The sequence below is a fragment of the Scyliorhinus canicula genome, chromosome 15 (assembly GCF_902713615.1).
Source record: "Scyliorhinus canicula chromosome 15, sScyCan1.1, whole genome shotgun sequence".
Classification (NCBI taxonomy): Eukaryota; Metazoa; Chordata; class Chondrichthyes; order Carcharhiniformes; family Scyliorhinidae; genus Scyliorhinus; species Scyliorhinus canicula.
Window position 1 is genome coordinate 118,362,059 of NC_052160.1, and position 20,164 is coordinate 118,382,222.

The 20,164-nt window shown below is 42.9% G+C and overlaps 1 protein-coding gene across 3 annotated transcripts in view; it reads left to right on the forward strand.

The window, feature by feature from the left end:
- LOC119978716 (copine-8-like) overlaps nt 1-20,164 on the forward strand; it is a 789,805-nt gene that overhangs the window by 210,564 nt on the left and 559,077 nt on the right. For 2 of the 3 annotated variants that reach the window (XM_038820547.1, XM_038820548.1), the window contains exon 6: nt 5,887-5,963. In XM_038820547.1, coding sequence (XP_038676475.1) covers nt 5,887-5,963 — 77 coding nt within the window. Of the gene's footprint in view, nt 1-5,886; nt 5,964-18,638; nt 18,750-20,164 lie in introns of those variants that run through there. The other variant, XM_038820549.1, reaches the window with a different exon arrangement.

The following is a 20,164-nucleotide window of genomic DNA, read 5'->3' on the forward strand; positions in this document are numbered from 1 at the left end:
TATGATTCCTTTGGGAATGGAGTTTGGAAAATCTCATGTGACAACCATCTGGGGGGATTCTGAGGAGAAAACCACATGCACTAACTTACAGGTTTTGAGGGGAGTGTCCTCTTTTGTGCATAAAAGGACATTTTGTGTTAATGAGACCATTGTACTTTAAGATGGGGGGGGGGGTAAAGGAATATTGTATAATAATCCAACTTTTCATGTTAAATAGACAACTTTTTCTTGCTGTTGAAACTAATTAGCGGTCCTGTGACTCTGTTGCACCATGTTTTATTTAAAAAAAATAAAAGTTACAGTCTTTTGAGACAGGGTTCCATTCTGGGATCATCTCCTCCAGTTCTAACACAATCTGGGATCGTAACGAGGGATACACTTGCTGTAGAGGGAGTGCAGCAAGGGTTCATCAGACTGATTCCTGGGAAGAGAGGATTGTCATATGAGGAAAGATTGGGTCGACTAGGCTCACTGGAGCTTCGAAGAATGAGAGGGGATTTCACTGAAATGTATAAAATTCTGACAGGGCTAGAAGGTCTGGATGCAGGCCTGATGTTTCATCTGGCTGGGGGTCTAGAACAAGGGGTCACAGTCTTGGGATACATTTAGGACTGAGGCATGGAGAAATATCTTTACTCAGAGGGTGGTGAACCTGTGGAATCCTTTACCACAGGAGGCTATGGAGGCCAAGTCACTGACTATATTTAAGAAATAAATTTATTTCTAGATAGTAGGAGTTTGGCATTGAGATAACCGATCAGCCCTGATTATATTGAATGGCGGGGGAGGGCCAAAAGGCTGCTTCTGTTCCTATATTCTAGTTTCTCTAATCTGATTAAGATTTAGGAAAGCAATAAAAATGAATCAATATAGATGATGAAACTATTTCCTGGGGCCGCAATTCGAGGACTGAAATTGTGCAAAATGTAGTGGAAATGTAGAATTTTAACACTAAATTTGAAATTGGTCATTGAAACTTTCAAGACGAAGTAAGATTTTTATTTGTTAAGGATGTCAAAGACCTGCAGATCAGAAGCCAGGAAACGGGGTTGAGATACAGGCCCAGTCACATGGGGGAGGCGATAGCATAATGGTGTTGTCATTGGACTAGTAATTCAGAGACCAAGGGTAATGTTTTGGTGTCCTAGGTTCAATCCTGCCACTGCAGATAGTGAAATTCAAATTCAATAAAAATCTGGAATTAAAAGTCCAACGATGACCATGAAACCATAGTCATAAAAGCCATCTACTAATGTCCTTTAGGGAAGGACGTCTGCCATCCTTACCTGGTCTGGCCTACATGTGACTCCAAATTCACAGCAATGTCGTTGACTCTCAATTAGGGATGAACATTAAAGCTGGCCCATGAAATTAAATTGAATTTAAAAAAAAAATTCCAGTTGAATGGTAGAGGAGCCTTGAGGGCTGAATGACCTATTCACCTTCCTGGGAAGCAGCAGAACGTTCTGCCGATTTTATATCTGCCTGGCTAACTATATTTACATTGAAGACTAGTCCTGTTCAGACAATTTGTTCCTCTACAAAGCCATCTTTCTGTGCAATGGATGGTGCTGTGCCATGTCCCAGATAATAATTAGTAGCTCATTCCTTTGAATTCTTTTTTATTTCCTTAAAGTTTTTTAAATCATTCCTTTCAGGAGATGTACAATCGTTGATTGTGGTTCATTCTATGCAGTAAATTCATTAGTGTGACCTTTGATTGAAGTTTAAATGCTTTTCAATATTTACACATCTAAATATATTGATGAGGAGTAGAATAGAGTTGCAGGGTTCAATATCCTCCTCCTACTGTAATTCCATATGACTAGCGCACAGGGAGAAAATTGTAATATGTAAACAAGGAGATGCACAGATTTGAAAGCAAGGATTTGAAATCTTTTGGCAATTTTTTCAATAAATAAAGAAAAATTGTTTTTCAAGTTATTTAAATGATAACTTTAGAGAAAAAAGTATTTTTTGTTCTCTTACCTGTTGTATAATATCCAGAATAGAGCATTTACACAAAATAACAAACAGATTCTGTAATGTAGTGTAGACCATGAATTTTGAAAATTGCAAATCACATGCATTTACCAGTGATTTTAAATCATTTCATTTTGTGAATTAGCAGATGATTCCAGTCAGCATTCTAATGGCTCTTGTCATATCATTGCATTTTAATTGATCACAGCTGTGATTAAGGAGGGCACGATGGAGGATTCGAGCACTGAGGCACTATGGGTAGAGCTAAGAAATAGGAAGGGTGCAGTAACATTGTTGGGACTTTACCACAGGCCTCCCAAAAGTGAGCGTGAAGTAGAGGTACAAATATGTAGACAGATTATAGAAAAATCTGGGAGCAATAGGGTGGTCGTGATGGGAGATTTTAACTTTCCCAACATTGTATGGGACTCTTGTAGTGTTGGAGGCGTAGATGGAGCAGAGTTTGTAAGGAGCATCCAGGAGAGTTTTTTAGAGCAGTATGTAAATAGTCCAACTCGGGAAGGCACCATACTGAACCTAGTATTGGGGAATGATCCCGGCCAGGTGGTTGAAGTTTCAGTCGGTGATTACTTTGGAAATAGCGATCACAATTCCGTAAGTTTTAGAATACTCATGGACAAAGACGAGAGTGGTCCTAAAGGAAGAGTGCTGAATTGGGGAAAGGCCAAGTATAACAAAATTCGGCAGGAGCTAGGGAATGTGGATTGGAAGCAGCTGTTTCAGGGTAAATCCACATTTGAAATGTGGGAGTTTTTTAAGGAAAGGTTGATTAGAGTGCAGGACAGACATGTCCCTGTGAAAATGAGGGATAGAAATGGCAAGATTAGGGAACCATGGATGACAGGTGGAATTGTGAGACTAGCTAAGAGGAAAAAGGAAGCATACATAAGATCTAGGCGACTTAAAACTGATGACGCTTTGGAGGAATATTGGGAAAGTAGGACAAATCTCAAACGCACAATAAAGAGGGTGAAAAGGGGTCATGAAATATCTTTGGCTAACGGGGTTAAGGAAAATCCCAAAGCCTTTTATTTGTATATAAGGAGCAAGAGGGTAACTAGAGAAAGGATTGGCCCACTCAAAGACAAAAGAGGGAACTTATGCGTGGAGTCAGAGGAAATGGATGAGATTCTTAATGAGTACTTTGCATCGGTATTCACCAAGGAGAGGGACATGACGGATGTTGAGGCTGGGGATGGATGTTTAAATACTCTAGGTCAAGTTGGCATAAGGAAGGGGGAAGTTTTGGATATTCTAAAAGGCATTAAGGTGGACAAGTCCCCAGGTCCGGATGAGATCTATCCCAGGTTACTGAGGGAAGCGAGGGCCGAAATAGCTGGGGCCTTAACAGATATCTATGCAGCATCCTTGAGCACGGGTGAGGTCCCGGAAGACTGGAGAATTGCTAATGTTGTCTATTTGTTTAAGAAGAGTAGCAGGGATAATCCAGGGAATTATAGACCTGTAAGCTTAACGCCAGTGGTAGGCAAACTGTTGGAGATAATACTGAGGGATAGGATCTATTCACATTTGGAAGAAAATAGACTTATCAGTGATAGGCAGCATGTTTTTGTGCAGGGAAGGTCATGTCTTACAAATCTAATAGAATTCATTGAAGAAGTGACAAAGTTAATTGATGAGGGAAGGGCTGTAGATGTCATATACATGGACTTCAATAAGGCGTTTGATAAAGTTTCCCATGGCAGGTTGATGGAAAACGTGAAGTCGTATGGGGTTCAGGGTGTACTAGCTACATGGATAAAGAACTGGCTGGGCAACAGGAGACAGTGAGTGGTGGTGGAAGGGAGTGTCTCAAAATGGAGAAAGGTGACTAGCAGTGTTCCACAGGGATCTGTGCTCGGACCACTGTTGTTTGTGATATACATAAATGATCTGGAGGAAGGTATAGGTGGTCTGATTAGCAAGTTTGCAGATGATACTAAGATTGGTGGAGTTGTAGATAGCGAGGAGGACTGTCAGAGAATATAGCAAAATATAGATAGATTGGAGAGTTGGGCAGAGAAATGGCAGATGGAGTTCAATCCAGGCAAATGTGAGGTGATGCATTTTGGAAGATCTAATTGAAGAGCGGACTATACGGTCAATGGAAGAGTCCTGGGAAAAATTGATGTACAGAGAGATCTGGGAGTTCAGGTCCATTGTACCCTGAAGGTGGCAACGCAGGTTGATAGAGTGGTCAAGAAGGCATACAGCATGCTTGCCTTCATTCGACAGGGTATTGATTACAAGAGTTGGCAGGTCATGTTACGGTTGTATCTGACTTTGGTTAGGCCACATTTGGAATACTGCATGCAGTTCTGATCGCCACATTACCAGAAGGCTGTGGATGCTTTAGAGAGGGTGCAGAGGAGGTTTACCAGGATGCTGCCTGGTATGGAGGGTGCTAGCTATGAAGAAAGGTTGAGTAGATTAGGATTGTTTTCGTTGGAAAGACGAAGGTTGAGGGGGGACCTGATTGAGTTCTACAAAATTATGAGAGGTATGGACAGGGTGGATAGCAACACGCTTTTTCCAAGAGTGGGGGTGTTAATTACAAGGGGTCACGATTTCAAGGTGAGAGGGGGAATGTTTAAGGGAGATGTACGTGGGAAGTTTTTTACGCAGAGGGTGGTGGGTACCTGGAACGCTTTACCAGCGGAGGTGATCGAGGCGGGTACGATAGCATTATTTAAGATGCAGTTAGACAGGTACATGAACGGGCGGGGAACAGAGGGAAGTAGATCCTTGGAAAATAGGTTTAGATGAAGGATCTGGATCGGCGCAGGCTGGGAGGGCCGAAGGGCCTGTTCCTGTGCTGTAATTTTCTTTGTTCTTTGTTCAATTGCTAGAATGCATTTTTGTGTTCTTGATATATATATAGGGCATGATTCACCCAAAAAATGTTAATGTTGGCGAGTTTGGCGGGGTGTTTCCCACTAGCTTTTTGAGTGAGATCCAGGCGCGAGTCATTTTTTTGGACCTTGATGAAGTTTCTCCCTGGTTTAGCCCGCACTTAGAAATGTTTTCAGCAGTGGGAGATGAACTTGCTGGTGAAACCGGCTCCTCGGGGATCGGGACAGCATTTTGAAATGGTGCCCTGATCTCTAAATGAGCTTAAGTGTCCCAACCCCCATCCACGGACAGTGCCACCCTCGCAGACATGGGCATTACCCCCGGCCCCCCCTCCCAATCTTTATGATGCCCCTTCACACACCCTTACCTTTCATGTGCATGGCAACCCTCAGGCCCTCACTCTTGGAGATGCCAATATGGCATTTGGGCATCCTGGTACTGCCAACCTGGCAAAGAGCATTGCCACCCTGGCACCTGGCAGTGCCAACCTGACATCAACACGGGAGTGCCAGGATACTGTCCTTCCCTGTACCCAACCACCAGGAGGCTCCAATAGCCTCCAAGGCCCCTGAAGTGGCCATCACGCCTGAGTGGAAACCAGTACTAATGATGGCCGGTTGAGGCTTCACCGGTTTGGCCTGAAACTCCCGGGCGCCGGTAGAATATGGCCTCAAATAGACCGTTCATATGAATCTATTTAAATATGAATATCCAGATCATGCCTGGTGCTGTGGGTTGGGTAACTCACATCCAGTTTTGCCATTCTCACCATTTTGGTCTCTCCCATGATGCACCTAGTGCCGGGCACAACAGCATGGCATAATCGCACCCATAGTCCCTAGGTGGTTGAAAGTTGGAATAATGCTAAAGACCAGGTTGAAACAATAGGGTGGAGTCACCTTTTTATTGGTAAGGTGAGGTACTATCAATGTCATTTAATTATCAACCTTCGAATACTGTATCATGTCAGCAATGATTGCAGTGTGTAAAATATATAACTCAATTATGATATGCTTTGTTACTTCATAGGACTTTCTGGGCCAAATCTTCTGCACCCTTGGGGAGATTGTGGGCTCAACAGGAAGCAGATTAGAGAAACCACTAACGTAAGTCGAATGTGGCTTGAGATTAATTCTACCTATTATTCAAAATTGTTGGTGATGTAAATTGTGGCAAGTTTGGAAGAACTCTGATGCAGTAGGAAAGGAGCAAACATTCAGAGACGATTACAAATCAGTAATAGAGCAGAATTGGGTGACACCAATGTCTACTGTCATTTCGTCAATGGGTTCAATAATGTTACACAAAATGGTTTTGAATATTCCAGTTCCAATTCGTGGCAAAATGCAGCCTCCCAGGCCATACAATTTGACAAAAATTGGGATTTAGGTAAGAATTTCATGCAGAAGGTATAAGGCAATGTGCTTTGTGTAGGGGGAAAATTCATGTTGGCACATTAAATATCCTATGACCCTACTGATATACTATCTAAACGCATGCAACAAAGCACGCCTTACATTTATGAAGTGACTTAAATGACCATTGGATGCCCCAAAGGGCTTCAGAGTGAAGAAATAATTTTGAAATCTCGTTATTGTTTTAAAAACACAGCAGTGAATGATTGCTCGGCTAACATTCACAAACAGAAATGTGAAGAATGATTGACTGGATGTTGATTGAGGGAAAACTATTGGCCAGGACACCAGTGGCAATCTCCACTGCTGCTCTTCAAAATAGTAGCCATGATGTGAAGATGCCTGCATCACTGGGGTGAGCACAGTAAGAAGTCTTACAACACCAGGTTAAAGTCCAACAGGTTTGTTTCAAATCACTAGCTTTCGGAGCACTGCTCCTTCCTCAGGTAAATTCATCTGAGTAAGGAGCAGTGCTCCGAAAGCTAATGATTTGAAACTAACCTGTTGGACTTTAACCTGGTGTTGTAAGACTTCAAAATAGTGCCATGGGATCTTTTGCACTCACCTGCAAGGTCAGATGGAACCTCGGTTTAATGTTGCATCTGAAAGGTGACACCTCCAACAGTGTGTACTCCTGGATAAGGGAAAGCCAACCGATATCCAGTTTCAGGTATATGAGCTAGGACAAGCTTAAACCCCATGAATTGCTTACCCTGAAGAAGGGAAAGCTCAAGGAAGATGGTATTCAAGATTCTCAAGGGAATAAATAAATTAAAATATGACACTAAATGTGGATAGCGATGAGGACTGTCAGAGAATACAGCATGATATAGATTGCTTGTAGACCTGAGCAGAGAGATGGCAGATGGAGTTTAATATGGACAAATGTGAGGTAATGTATTTTGGAAGGGAAATATACTATAAAAGGCAGAACCTTTAAGAGTATTGACAGGCAGAGGGATCTGGATGTACACATCCACAGGTCACCTGAAAGTGGCAACGCAGATGGATAAGATAATCAAGAAGGCATACGGTATGCCTGCCTTCATCGGCCAGGCATTGAGTATAAAAATTGGCAAGTCATGTTGCAGCTGGATAGAGTCTTAGTTAGGCCACACTTGGAATATAGTGTTCAATTCTGGTCACTACATTACCAGAAGGATGTGGAGGCTTTGGAGAGGGTACAGAAGAGTTTTGGCAGGAGGTTGCCTGGTATCGAGGGCATTAACTATGAGGAGAGGTTGGATGAACTAGGTTTGTTCTCACTGGAATGATGGGGGTTGAGGGGCGATCTGATAGAAGTCTACACAATTATGAGGGGCATGGACAAAGTGGACAGTCAGAAATCTTTTCCCAGGGTGGAAGACTCAATTACTGGGGACATAGGTTTAAGGAGTGAGGGGCAAAGTTTAGAGGAGATGTGCGAGGTAAGTTTTTTTTACACCGAGGGTAGTGGTTGCTTGGAGGTTGCTGCCGGAAGAGGTGGTGGAAGCAGGTGGAATAGTGATGTTCAAGGGGTGGCTTCACAAATACATGAAATAGGATGGGAATAGAGGAAGATGGACCCCAGAAGTGTAGAAGATTTTAAGTTAGGCAGGCAGCATGGTTGGGGCAGCCTTGGAGGGCTGAAGGATCTGTTCCTGCACTGTATTGTTCTTTGTACATTTGTAGTTATCACAAATTTAAAATTAGGGGACAGGTTCAAACTTAGAAGAGGGGAGCACACTTTAAATTTAGGTTTAGATTTTGCTATTTTATGTGAAGTTGGTTAACATATTGAATCGACAGTCCAAGGAGCCAGTGTTGACTATTTAAGGGAAAATTGGACAAAATTTTAATTGTGTCAGTGTTTGATATTTATCAGCTGTGGGGCTGCCCATATCTGCGGTCTTGTTGGCTTCTATACTTTTCTATTGGGAAAAATAGTTGATTAGATTTGAACAACGAAAACTGAAATTTAAAGTGATATTATTTTCATTCATTAGAACTGAAGCCATCCAACGTGTTCCACTATTTTTGTTATCCATTGGCATCTTTAGTCCCCATTCCTGTATTTTCTTTATATCTCTCAATGCCTTCTGAATCCTCCTTTTAAAGACACAAATTGATTTGGCATCTCTGGGCATTCGTGAGATGGCATTGCGTGCAGCCTGGGTTAACTAAAGCATGTGGGTTAATTGTATATCATGATCACCTTGCCTGTTTTCGGAGGCTGTCAAATTTGTCCCTTCTTTTGTAATAGGTTTTACTGTATATTGTTGTGCGGCCACAGTTATTACTGTTGCACCCATGATGTTTTCCATCGCTTGTCACCAAAATAGCTGAAGCTGGATAAAATTCATCTGAGAACATTACAGTGCTGTCAAATTTGCAAAATAGACACAAGTAAAGTTTAGCAGCCAAATTGAGGTCAATGGAAGCTAAATCTCTGTCATTTCCAAGTGTCTGTGTACGATGTCTATACTTTAACTCCTTTCAAAAGCAATACTGGCAGCCTATTCTGTGAAAGTTAATGCCGTGGTATCATCTCAACATGAAAGAGTGCTGGTAATGAATTCTAATATTTGTGAAAAGAAGTGGGCAGCACGGTGGCGCAGTGGGTTAGCATTGCGGCCTCATGGCGCCGAGGTCCCAGGTTCGATCCCGGCTCTGGGTCACTGTCCATGTGGAGTTTGCACATTCTCCCCGTGTCTGCGTGGGTTTCGCCCCCACAACCCAAAAGATGTGCAAGCTAGGTGGATTGAACACGCTAAATTGCCCCTTAATTGGAAAAATTAATTGGTTACTCTAAATAAAAATTTTTTCAAATATTTGTGAAAAGAAAACTGAGTGTTCGATGTGTCAAATCATACAATAGGTTCATATGTGCAAGCATTTTCTCAATCCTCCAAGGCTCCCCAGGGGCAAACATATTCCCCAGACAAGAGAAAAAGCTGATGATCTATTCCCAGGTCTTCTCTGTTTCCCTATCCAGCTTTTCACACGTTAATCTTTCCAATGCCCTCACCTCACCATGGGGAAGTACTTGGTGTCCATCCAGCATTTCTGCTCAAAACCATAGCTGAGGTTAGAAATCCACTTGAGTGGGTGTCTCTTGCACCATTTGTTTAGCAGCGAACAAACACATGGGAAAAGCTTGAGAGGCATATGGCAATTCCTGATTCTAATGTGACACATGCCTTCCCACTCTTTCCACACCCTTCTCCCCTTAATTTCTTCTGAATGTATTTGGAGTTATGCATACGTATCCATTAATTCACATGATAGTTGTATCAGAAAGTAAGTGCTTCGGAACAACCCTAATTTTTTTCATAAGTAATATATGAAGCTGACTTTTGGGAAAACCAAGGAGCGCTGCATTGGAGATATGTTACTAACTAAAGCTTGTTGGTATAAATTGTAGTATTTCATTTTAAAAATGAATTTGAGGTTGCAACTCCTGTTTCCCTCATCTGACATTCGAGGACCCAATTGTGGAGAACATCACTTTAATATTCAGCTGAGCTGTTTGCACATGTCCTCGTGATGCTAGGGCATTGATCCAGGGTATATTCCGGTTGGAAACTCCTTGTACTCTCCATCGAGCTTTGCTGAGGCACTTTGACTGGGTCATGGCATTAGCATCCTGGATAACCTGATCAATTGGGGCGATGAAATGCCATTTCCTTCAGATAAAGGATTTCTAATTGGAGAGTTCACGACTTGGTTAGACTGGCCCGCCGGGAGACTGCAGCAATCACAGGATTGGAGAGGAGACCCAGTGAGGCTACTCCCCGATAGCCTCTCTCTTACCAGGAGGTCTTGCTGAGGGATCTGTGGGACTGCAGTGAGGCAGTCCTGATTCTAATGTGACACATGCCTTCCCACTCTTTCCACACCCTTCTCCCCTTAATTTCTTCTGAATGTATTTGGAGTTATGCATACGTACCCATTAATTCACATGATAGTTGTATCAGAAAGATACTCCTCGGGACTCCTCAAGGATGCGAGGAGTGGACAGTCTCTCCAACTAAGCTGGCATGGATGAGAGTAACCGAGGATGTCAGCACCAGAAGTGTGGCCTCTCCAATCTTAAGACAGTGCACTCAGTATCCAGGACCTCAGGATGGTGGGAAAGGTGAGTGGCAGAGCAATTTGAGGCGCTGAGTCACACACTCTGACATGTCCATTTACAGCAGTCTTCACAAAACACCACTCCATTTGTTTCTCCCTCCCCAGGAACTTCATATCCCCATCCCAGCAGCCAAAATTCTTTATTTGCCCTTATTCTATTATCCCTCCTGCCCCATGCCATCCCTCCTGTTCATGTAAACTAGTTCTAGTGCCCTGCTTTCTCTCCTTGCAAGAGAAGAGAGCACACAAACTCCGGGAGAGGCAGAGACCCAGGGTTGGGTGGGGGTGCAGGATGCGGTGGACCACCAGAGATGAGCATCTTGACGACAACCAGCAATGTGTGCCCACCAGACCCACTCAGAAGGAAGTCTTATTCCTGGAGACTGCATGTGTCATCAACAGGTTTCCACATGTTGGGAAAGCAGATCCATTGGCTGCGGACTCTGTGTTGAGGATCTCGGTGGAGGCAATGGGGTATTGGTATTGTTGCTGTACCTATAATCCAGAGACTCAAGGAAAAATCTGGGTTCAATTTCCACTATGACAGATGATGACGTTTGAATCACTTAAAATATCTGGAATTAAAAGTCTAATGATGATCATGAAATCGTGAAAACCCATCTGGCTCAAAAATGTTCTTCAGGGAAGGAAATCTGCCATCCTTACCTGGCTTGGCCTACCTGCGACCCCAGGCCCACACCAATATGTTTGACTGTTAAAAATTTCCTCTGAAATGGAGGGAAGTTGGGGATGGGTAATAAATGCTTGTCTTGCCAGCAATGCCCATATCCCATGAACGAATAAATAAAATTAATAAATACATTTGAGCTGGATCTTTGTCCATCCGCTCTGTCCGTCGTGTGGCATGCGGTTGAGGAAATGACAGCTGGTGCTGTTATTGCTATTGTTGGTGTTTGCATTGATGATCCTCTTGCTTTTTGTCAGAGGTACAAAGTGGAGCTACCCAAACTGCTCCCATGCCATAGTAAAGGCTGGCAGCAGGAAAGTGAAGTTCAAGCTAATGAAGTACAAGACTGAGGAAGGGACTGCCAAGCATTGACAATCACCTGACAAGTGCTTAAAATGCTTTTGATGGAGTGTTGTCAGTAGCTGCCTCTCATTTTACCATGGCTGCAGTCCCTGAGTTTTACTGCTGAAAGACTTCCCAACCTGTCAGTTGCATGGAAGTAGCTCTTCCCACTGTTCACTCACATTAATAAAGCTAGTACTGACTTTGACACAGCTTGGGAAATAGGTCTGCTGAGGAAACCTTGGTTAAAACAAGGGATGTTTCAATGCCTAATTTGACACGTGCATGGATATTCTCCATTGGCCTTCAAACCTACCTGGATGAAAAACGGAATAGAGTGGGATAACGTCAGGATCTCAAGCAAGCATCACTTTCAGGGGTTCAACTGTCACACACACCCAAATCCACCTCTCCTTTGTTAAAATCCCTATGACGACCCATAACTATTAATAAGAAGTTCAACTTCCAGTTGATAGTTGAAAGAATTACATGACAAGATTTAATGTTTTAAGACATTTACTGTAGCAAAAGACTGAAAACTTTAGACTGAACTTTAACTTCAAAGGAAACTTGTACTTTAAACCACATAGTAGAATAGCCTCCTTAATTAAGCACAACACAGACACTTCATGGGTATATGTTACACTGTAATTTAAGAACAGAAGAACTAGGAGCAGGAGTAGGCCATCTGGCCCCTCGAGCCTGCTCCGCCATTCAATGAGATCATGACTGATCTTTTGTGGCCTCAGCTCCACTTTCTGGCCTGAACACCATAACCCTTAGTCCCTTTATTCTTCAAAAAACTATCTATTTTATCTTAAAAACATTTAATGAAGGAGCCTCAACTGCTTCACTGGGCAAGGAATTCCATAGGTTCACAACAGTTTGGTGAAGAAGTTCCTCCTAAACTCAGTCCTAAATCTACTTCCCCTTATTTTGAGGCTATGCCTCCTAGTTCTGCTTTCACCCGCCAGTGGAAACAACCTGTTTGCATCTATTCTATCTATTCCCTTCATAATTTTACATGTTTCTATAAGATCCCCCCTCATCCTTCTAAATTCCAATGAGTACAGTCCCAGTCTACTCAACCTCTCCTCGTAATAAGAACATAAGAACTAGGAGCAGGAGTAGGCCATCTGGCCCCTCGAGCCTGCTCCGTCGTTCAATGAGATCATGGATGATCTTTTGTGGACTCAGCTCCACTTTCCGGCCCAAACACCATAACCCTTAATCCCTTTATTCTTCAAAAAACTATCTATCTCTATCTTAAAAACATTTAATGAAGGAGCCTCAACTGCTTTTCTGGACAAGGAATTCCATAGATTCTCAACCCTTTGGGTGAAGAAGTTCCTCCTAAACTCAGTCCTAAATCTACTTCCCTTTATTTTGAGGCTATGCCCCCTAGTTCTGCTTTCACCTGCCAGTGGAAACAACCTGCCCGCATCTATCCCCTATCTATTCTCTTCATAATTTTATATGTTTCTATAAGATCCCCCTGCATCCTTCTAAATTCCAACGAGTACAGTCCCAGTCTCCTCAACCTTTCCTCGTAATCCAACCCCTTCAGCTCTGGGAATAACCTCGTGAATCTCCTCTGCACTCCCTCCATCTAAAGGTAGACTTGTCTACCTTTAGCCCCATTAGCTTGCCCATCACTACCTCTTTAGTGATAGCAATCATCTCAAGGTCCTCACCTGTCATAGCCTAATTTCTATCAGTCACTGGCATGTTATTTGTGTCTTCGAATGTGAAGACCTACCCAAAAAACCTGTTCAGTTTCTCAGCCATTTCCTCATCTCCCATTATTAAAACTCCCTTCTCATCCTCTGAAGGACCAATATTTACCTTAGCCACTCTTTTTTTGTTTTATATATTTGTAGAAACTTTTACTATCTGTTTTTATATTCTGAGCAAATTTACTCTCATAATTTATCTTACTCTTCTTTATACCTTTTTTAGTAGCTTTCAGTTGCCCCTTAAAGATTTCCCAGTCCTCTCGTCTCCCACTAGTCTTTGCCACTTTGTATGCTTTTTCCTTCAATTTGACACTCTCCCTTATTTCCTTAGATATCCACGGTCGATTTTCCCTCTTTCTACCGTCCTTCCTTTTTGTTGGTATAAACCTTTGCTGAGCACTGTGAAAAATCGCTTGGAAGGTTCTCCACTGTTCCTCAACTGCTCACCCTAAAGTCTTTGCTCCCAGTCTACCTTAGCTAGCTCTTCTCTTGTCCCATTGTAATCTCCTTTGTTTAAGCACAAAACACTAGTGTTTGATTTTACCTTCTCACCATCTGTATTTTAAATTCCACCATATTGTGATCGCTCCTTCCGAGAGGATCCCTAACTATGAGATCATTAATCAATCCAGTCTCATTACACATGACCAGATCTAGGACCACTTGTTCCCTCGTAGGTTCCATTACATACTGTTCGAGGAAACTATCGCGGATATATTCTATAAACTACTCCTCAAGGCTGCCTTGGCCGACCTGGTTAAACCAATCGACATGTAGATTAAAATCCCCCATGATAACTGCTGTACCATTTCTACATGCATCAGTTATTTCTTTGTTTATTGCCTGCCCCACCATAATGTTACTATTTGGTGGCCTATAGACTACTCCTATCAGTGACGTTTTCACCTTACTATTCCTGATTTCCACCCAAATGGATTCAACCTTATCCTCCATAGCACTGATGTCATCCCTTACTATTGCCTGGATGTCATCCTTAAATAACAGAGCTACACCACCTCCCTTACCATCCACTCTGTCCTTCCCTATAGTTTGATACCCTCGGATATTTAACTCCCAGTCTTGACCATCCTTTAACCATGTTTCAGTAATGGCCACTAAATCAGTCATTCACGATGATTTGCGCCATCAACTCATTTACCTTATTCCGAATACTACGAGCATTCAGGTAAAGTACACTTATGTTGGCTTTTATACCTCTGTTTTGAATCATAACACCTCGATCAGTAACCTCTCCTAAGTTATATTTCCTCTTAACTTTTCTCCTAATTTTCCTTGCCACTGAACCCATATCTTCATGTAACAACCTGCCGCGTCGCTTACCATTTACGTTTTTACTTCCCGATTTATTCCTTTTAGTATTACTGGGCCTATTCACTGAGCTCTCCTCAGTCACTGTACCTTGTACTGTCGCCCTTTTTGATTTTTGACGATGGCTTCTCTGCCTTACACTTTCCCCCTTACTGCCTATTATTTCTGTCCCTGTTTTATTACCTTCCGACTTCCTGCATTGGTTCCCATCCCCCTGCCACATTAGTTTAGTTTAGTTTAAGTAGACATTCAATTCTCACAAAAATTGTCACAATTGATTCTTCGCTCCTGAGGGTTTACTTTTGAACCTTTCCTTTCCGAGTCTGGAAATGATGTGGAGAGGCCGCCGTTGCATTGGGTTGGCACAGTGAGAAGTCTTACAACACCAGGTTAACATCCAACAGGTTATTTTCAAATCACTATCTTTGGGAGCGCAACTCGTTCATCAGGTGAGTCTTTAACCTGGTGTAAGGCTGTAGTCTGAAAATGTTTAACTTCAGTACTGTCTTTCATGGTGCATGTTTTCCAGGAGATTTCTCCACCTAATTAAAACTAGGCAAATCGTCTTAGCTTGTTTTAAATCCCCACTAATTTAGTCTTTCAAATCTGGATATGAGCTTCCATTCACATTCTTGTGCTTAAACCATAAAAACTTGTGGCCTCTAACTGCTCTCTCCTGGATTCTGGCAACTGTGCCTGTGAGTTTTCAGCAATATCTGAGAAATCCTCCCATCTCTGAGTCAATATGAATCACATGGGCCTTGTATCAAGGTAGAAATGCCGATTACATATTCATGAGAGGCCAATTATCTTTCATCTTGTGCTTTACATCGTCCATTTAGTTTCAATTGTTTACAACCTGACATTGTCAATATTTTCCTCGGACTTTGAAGAGACCCAATCTACCCATTGCGAGCGCAACAGGCTGTTGCCATTGTCTCTCAATGTGAATACCTCACACCGTCTGGGCTCAACCTGTTCTCTAACAATCAAATCAATCAGTCTTCCTGGCCGGCAGACTTAAGAACAAGTCATTCATTTTACCATAAATTTAATAATGCAATCCCAAAACATAGGGCTGGATTCACCATTTTTGAGGCTAAGTGCCGATGCCGATGTGGGAACTGTGCTGAACCCTCACCGATCCTGCCACCAATGAGGGGCTAGCAGATGCACTGGGTAAAACTCCCAGCTCCCACGAAGTAAACGGTGGGAGAACAGCCGGGTCCGTGGCTGCACATGCGCACGGCGGCGAGCTGCAGTGGTCATGCCGTAAAACATGGCGCCGGCTGTGCCTGGACCCGACCTGCCAAACAGTGCCGCCCTGTCCACCCCCCCCCCCCCCCCCCCCCCCCTCACGCCCCACCAGTTCCCCCTGCCCTCCTGGAAGCTCCCTGGCCAGCAGCACGGCTCCCGGCCAATTGTGGCGGTGCTGGTACAGTCCTCAGCCACCACAAAGGGCTCCAGCAAGGCTGAGACCACACGTGTCCCATGCCGTCAGGAACTTGGCCCATTGGGGGTGGAGCATCGGGAGAGGGCCTTCAGGTGACACGCCAAAGCCGTTCCAATGGCGTGCGACAACGCCACTTCAGAGGATAGAAAACCAGCAGAAACTAGCCGCCACCCAGATTTGGGCATCGGAAGGGATTCTCCGCCCGAACGCCGGTTATGACATCGGCGTCGGACAACGGTGAATCCCGTCCATTATCTTTTAAATGTCTCATAATTGTGACACCTTGCATGGGAACATTTACTTCATGGTCTCTGAATGATTTCTGAGCATTTTCCTGGCTGTCACGGTGAGGTGGAGGCATGGAACAGGCTTCCTTTTCAAAGATTATAATGGTTAATTGGAGTTCCCATAGAGTCACATATAATTTGGCCCCATATTGGAGTAGCTATTCATCATAGTGCGGTGTGAGGTTCAAATGATTCTTCCGTGCCACTTCATATCGGTGGTGTATTTGATATGGTTTCCTGGGAGTGGCTGAGATGCTGCCAAGTATGCCATCAAAAGGAACATCAGGATGGTGCACACAAAGAGGAAACATCCTGTGGTCTCTCTGCAGCAGAAACTCTTGTTATAAGACGCAAGGGGCAGAGAACTAGTGGAAATGGATTCTTCTCCAGTTTCCTGCTCCTTCATTCCAAATATTGTAGATTTCCAGGGGAGTTTTGCAGGCTTTATTTTATCATGTTTTTGTCATAATTTAAATATAAAACTATTGGATGGTCTTAGATCTTTCAGAATAGTATTTCCCGCGTTGCATAGGCTATGATGCAGCAATTTCAAGCTCAAGGGGTAAAGGGCAAAGAAATGTTGTCTCTTTTTCTTTCCCCCCTCTCCTCACTTTACTTGAGTTTATTCATTTTCTTTTTTCCATTTAGAATGTCATCCTTCCCCTTGTCGGCAGCAATTTTCTCTTTTCCAGAGGTTGTTGCAACTCTAATCACAAGCGGAATGATTTATTATGCGCGCCACATGATTAGATAGTCACTCCAGACTAATCTCATTTCCAATCCATATCTCCCGACCCTGTGAGTGCAGCCTTGAATCCTAAACTCAGAAATTGGATGTTAAAAGTGAAGTTGGATGGCAAATTAGAAGTGATTTGCAAGAAAACGCAGAGAGGCCGGGAAGGTGAAAGACAAAAAAAAACAAGAAGCAAAGCAAATTCAAAATCTGAAAAGATTTGTGAAGAAAAATTAGAATGCAGAAACTGTGCATGTACAAAGACAGACAAGAAAAAGAACGGGTAAATTCAGACACACTGGATTTGAGGAACCTGCCACCTCATGGGAAATAAGTAGATGAAGAAACCAGGAACAGATTTATGGAAAGCGGATCACAAAAAGAAGAAAAACCTAAACTGTATTAATATTTTAACACTCCAAAATGAAATGAAATGAAAATTGCTTATTGTCACAAGTAACTTTTCACAGTTTTTCACAGCAACTTCATTTGAAGCCTACTCGTGACAATAAGCGATTTTCTTTTCATTTCATTTTCATTTCAAGTAGGCTTCAAATGAAGTTACTGTGAAAAGCCCCTAGTTGCCACATTCCGCCGCCTGTTCGGGGAGGCTGGTACACGAATTGAACCTGCTGCTGACCTGTCTGGATCTGCTTTGAAAGCCAGCTCTTTAGCCCTGTGCTATTAATCAGCCTGTAATTTTCAATATTTTTTACGGATCCCTACGGTGCAGAAGGAGGCCATTTGGCCCACCGACCCTCCAAAAGAGAACCCTGCCTAGCCCCATCCCCTGTAACCTCACCCAACCTTTGGACACTATGGGGAAAGCTTAACATGACCGATCCGCCTAACCCGCACACCTTTGGGCTGTGGGAGGAAATCGGAGCACCCGGACGAAACCCACACAGACACTGGGAGAAAGCGCAAACTCTACACAGACTGCCACCCAAGGTCGGAATTGAACCTGGGACCCTGCCGCTGTGAGGCAGAAGTGCTAACCACTGTGAGGCAGCAGTGCTAACTACTGTGCCACCGTGCTGCCCGAATTGATTCATGAATTACTTTCAGAAATGAATTTGAAGAAAGAAATGACTTTCATCAATTTTGTTCCTTTTCACAACCTCAGGACATCTCAAAGCACTTGGCAAAACCAAATAAGTACTTTTGAATTAAGTCGCTGTTGTTAATCCATGGAAATGAATGAGTGAGTGTGTATATAGTAAGGGTTCATAAAACAGCAATGAAATAATAAAAAGGGGATTTGTTCTCCGTATAATGATTGAAGGATATGTGATGGTGGGAGCATGAGATCTTTTATGTTCACCAGCAAAGGGCGGATCGGGCCCAAGTTTGAAACCACAGCGAAAAGGAAGGCGTAACACTAAAGTATCAGCCTAGAGTGTAGCTTGAACCGATTGCCTTCTGACTTGGAAGAATGCTTTCATTGAACTAAACCTGACAGTGTTGTGGTTAATAGACTACAAGGTGCTAATATAATTGAGTAATGTGACTAATATGTCGAGATTTAATGGAAAGCACAGAACGAAACAGCCCTCAGTTGGCTAATTAGTTAGCAAGTCATGGGGGAAAGAAGTCAGTGTGACTCATAATCATACTTCACACTTGTACACTGCTGTGTTTTTCTTTGTAGCATTTTTTTGTAATAATTTCTTTCCCCTGTTCAGACATAATGCCCAGTATACATTGAAGGGAAATTACCATCAAGGAAGGTGAAGGGCATGAATGATGATTTTCTAAGTGAATACGGTCACGTTGATTTGCAGCTTTATTTTGAGGACTCCCATTTAGCCCAAATCTCGGACAAATAACGGATGTGTGAAGACTGTTTTTGAGTTTTGTAAGTTTGGAAAATGTGCTGGTGAAGAACAACTGTCTATTATACCAAATAAAATCCCATTTGGAACTTTATCATTTTGGGTTAAATTGCTAAGAGGAATTTGAACTAAAGACTGTGAGAAAGTGTTATGAAATATGTTCCGACCCCTTTGGGAGCCAAGGACGGTGGTCTATACAATTTCCCCCTTACACAGTTGAGTATATCCCCACTTGTAATTAGGGGCGGTGTTTCCCCTAACAAGGGGGAACCAGTCGGTATAAAAACCCTGACTGAGGGTGGCCTTTTGGCCTATCGGGGAGCGGAGTTGTAGCTTTGTTATTTGTGTATACCGTAAGAAACCTTTTGTTCATACCTATCCAACCATGTGTTCCTGTCTTCTCTACCTTTGGATACTTCAAAAATATGCATGGTGGGTTATCTAAACTTACCTTTTGATTATTTTATTTCTGAAGATGATTACAACATATTGTGCAGAAATTCTGTCATCTCAATTAAACATAAAAGGTGGTGCAAAATGGTTGTGACCCATTTTGGGTCCATACCACAGGTGCGCTGACATTTTGTGTCCAACAACAGGAAGGCCTGAAATTGGGCCTTAGGCCTCATCTGTCACACACCCACAGGAATCTCACCCATTTGAGGAAATTGATATCAAACCATTGCCTTGCCAGCAGTGAACAAAAGGAAGTGTGTGCAGAATGGAGTGACATAAAAATGGAGGCCCTATCATGAGGGCTGCAGAGTCGGACAAGCACTCTTGAACCACAACAATGATGCATCAAAAAGACATGTCTTTGGAATGGGAGGGGTGTGGGAACTGGTCAAAAATGTCACAGAAGAATTCGATGTGAAGCAGGCTTGGCCACCTGCATTGTCGAAGGGCAATCCATTTTGGCAAGGGGATCGTAAAACAGGTAAGGCACTCATTTACTTCTACTTATTTTAAGTGGCTGCCTGCGAAGCTGCCTGCACCAACGGAGATTAATTTATGTACCAAAAAGCAATCCAATCAGCATTAAAAAGCTTCTGTGTTATTACTTTCAAACTGCACTCTTCCAAAGACAAAAATGACAAAAGAGCTCCAGGCTCAATCATTTTTAGCCTTTTCTCTGTGATTTCTCAATTGCATTTTGTGAAATTTAAATGGCAGTGAGCTCAAAGCATTTTGTGCCAATTCAGTGGGGTGATATTTTCTTACTGTAATCAGCAATGTAGATATATTTCCACTTTTCCTCAACCCAAGATCCTTTGCAATGAGGAGCTTTGCTTTGTTAAGAGTCTCCGTATCATGGTGACAAATTCCAGGCAGGAAAGCTTGAGATCTGCATTCCTAAGGCGATTTGGATCACCATG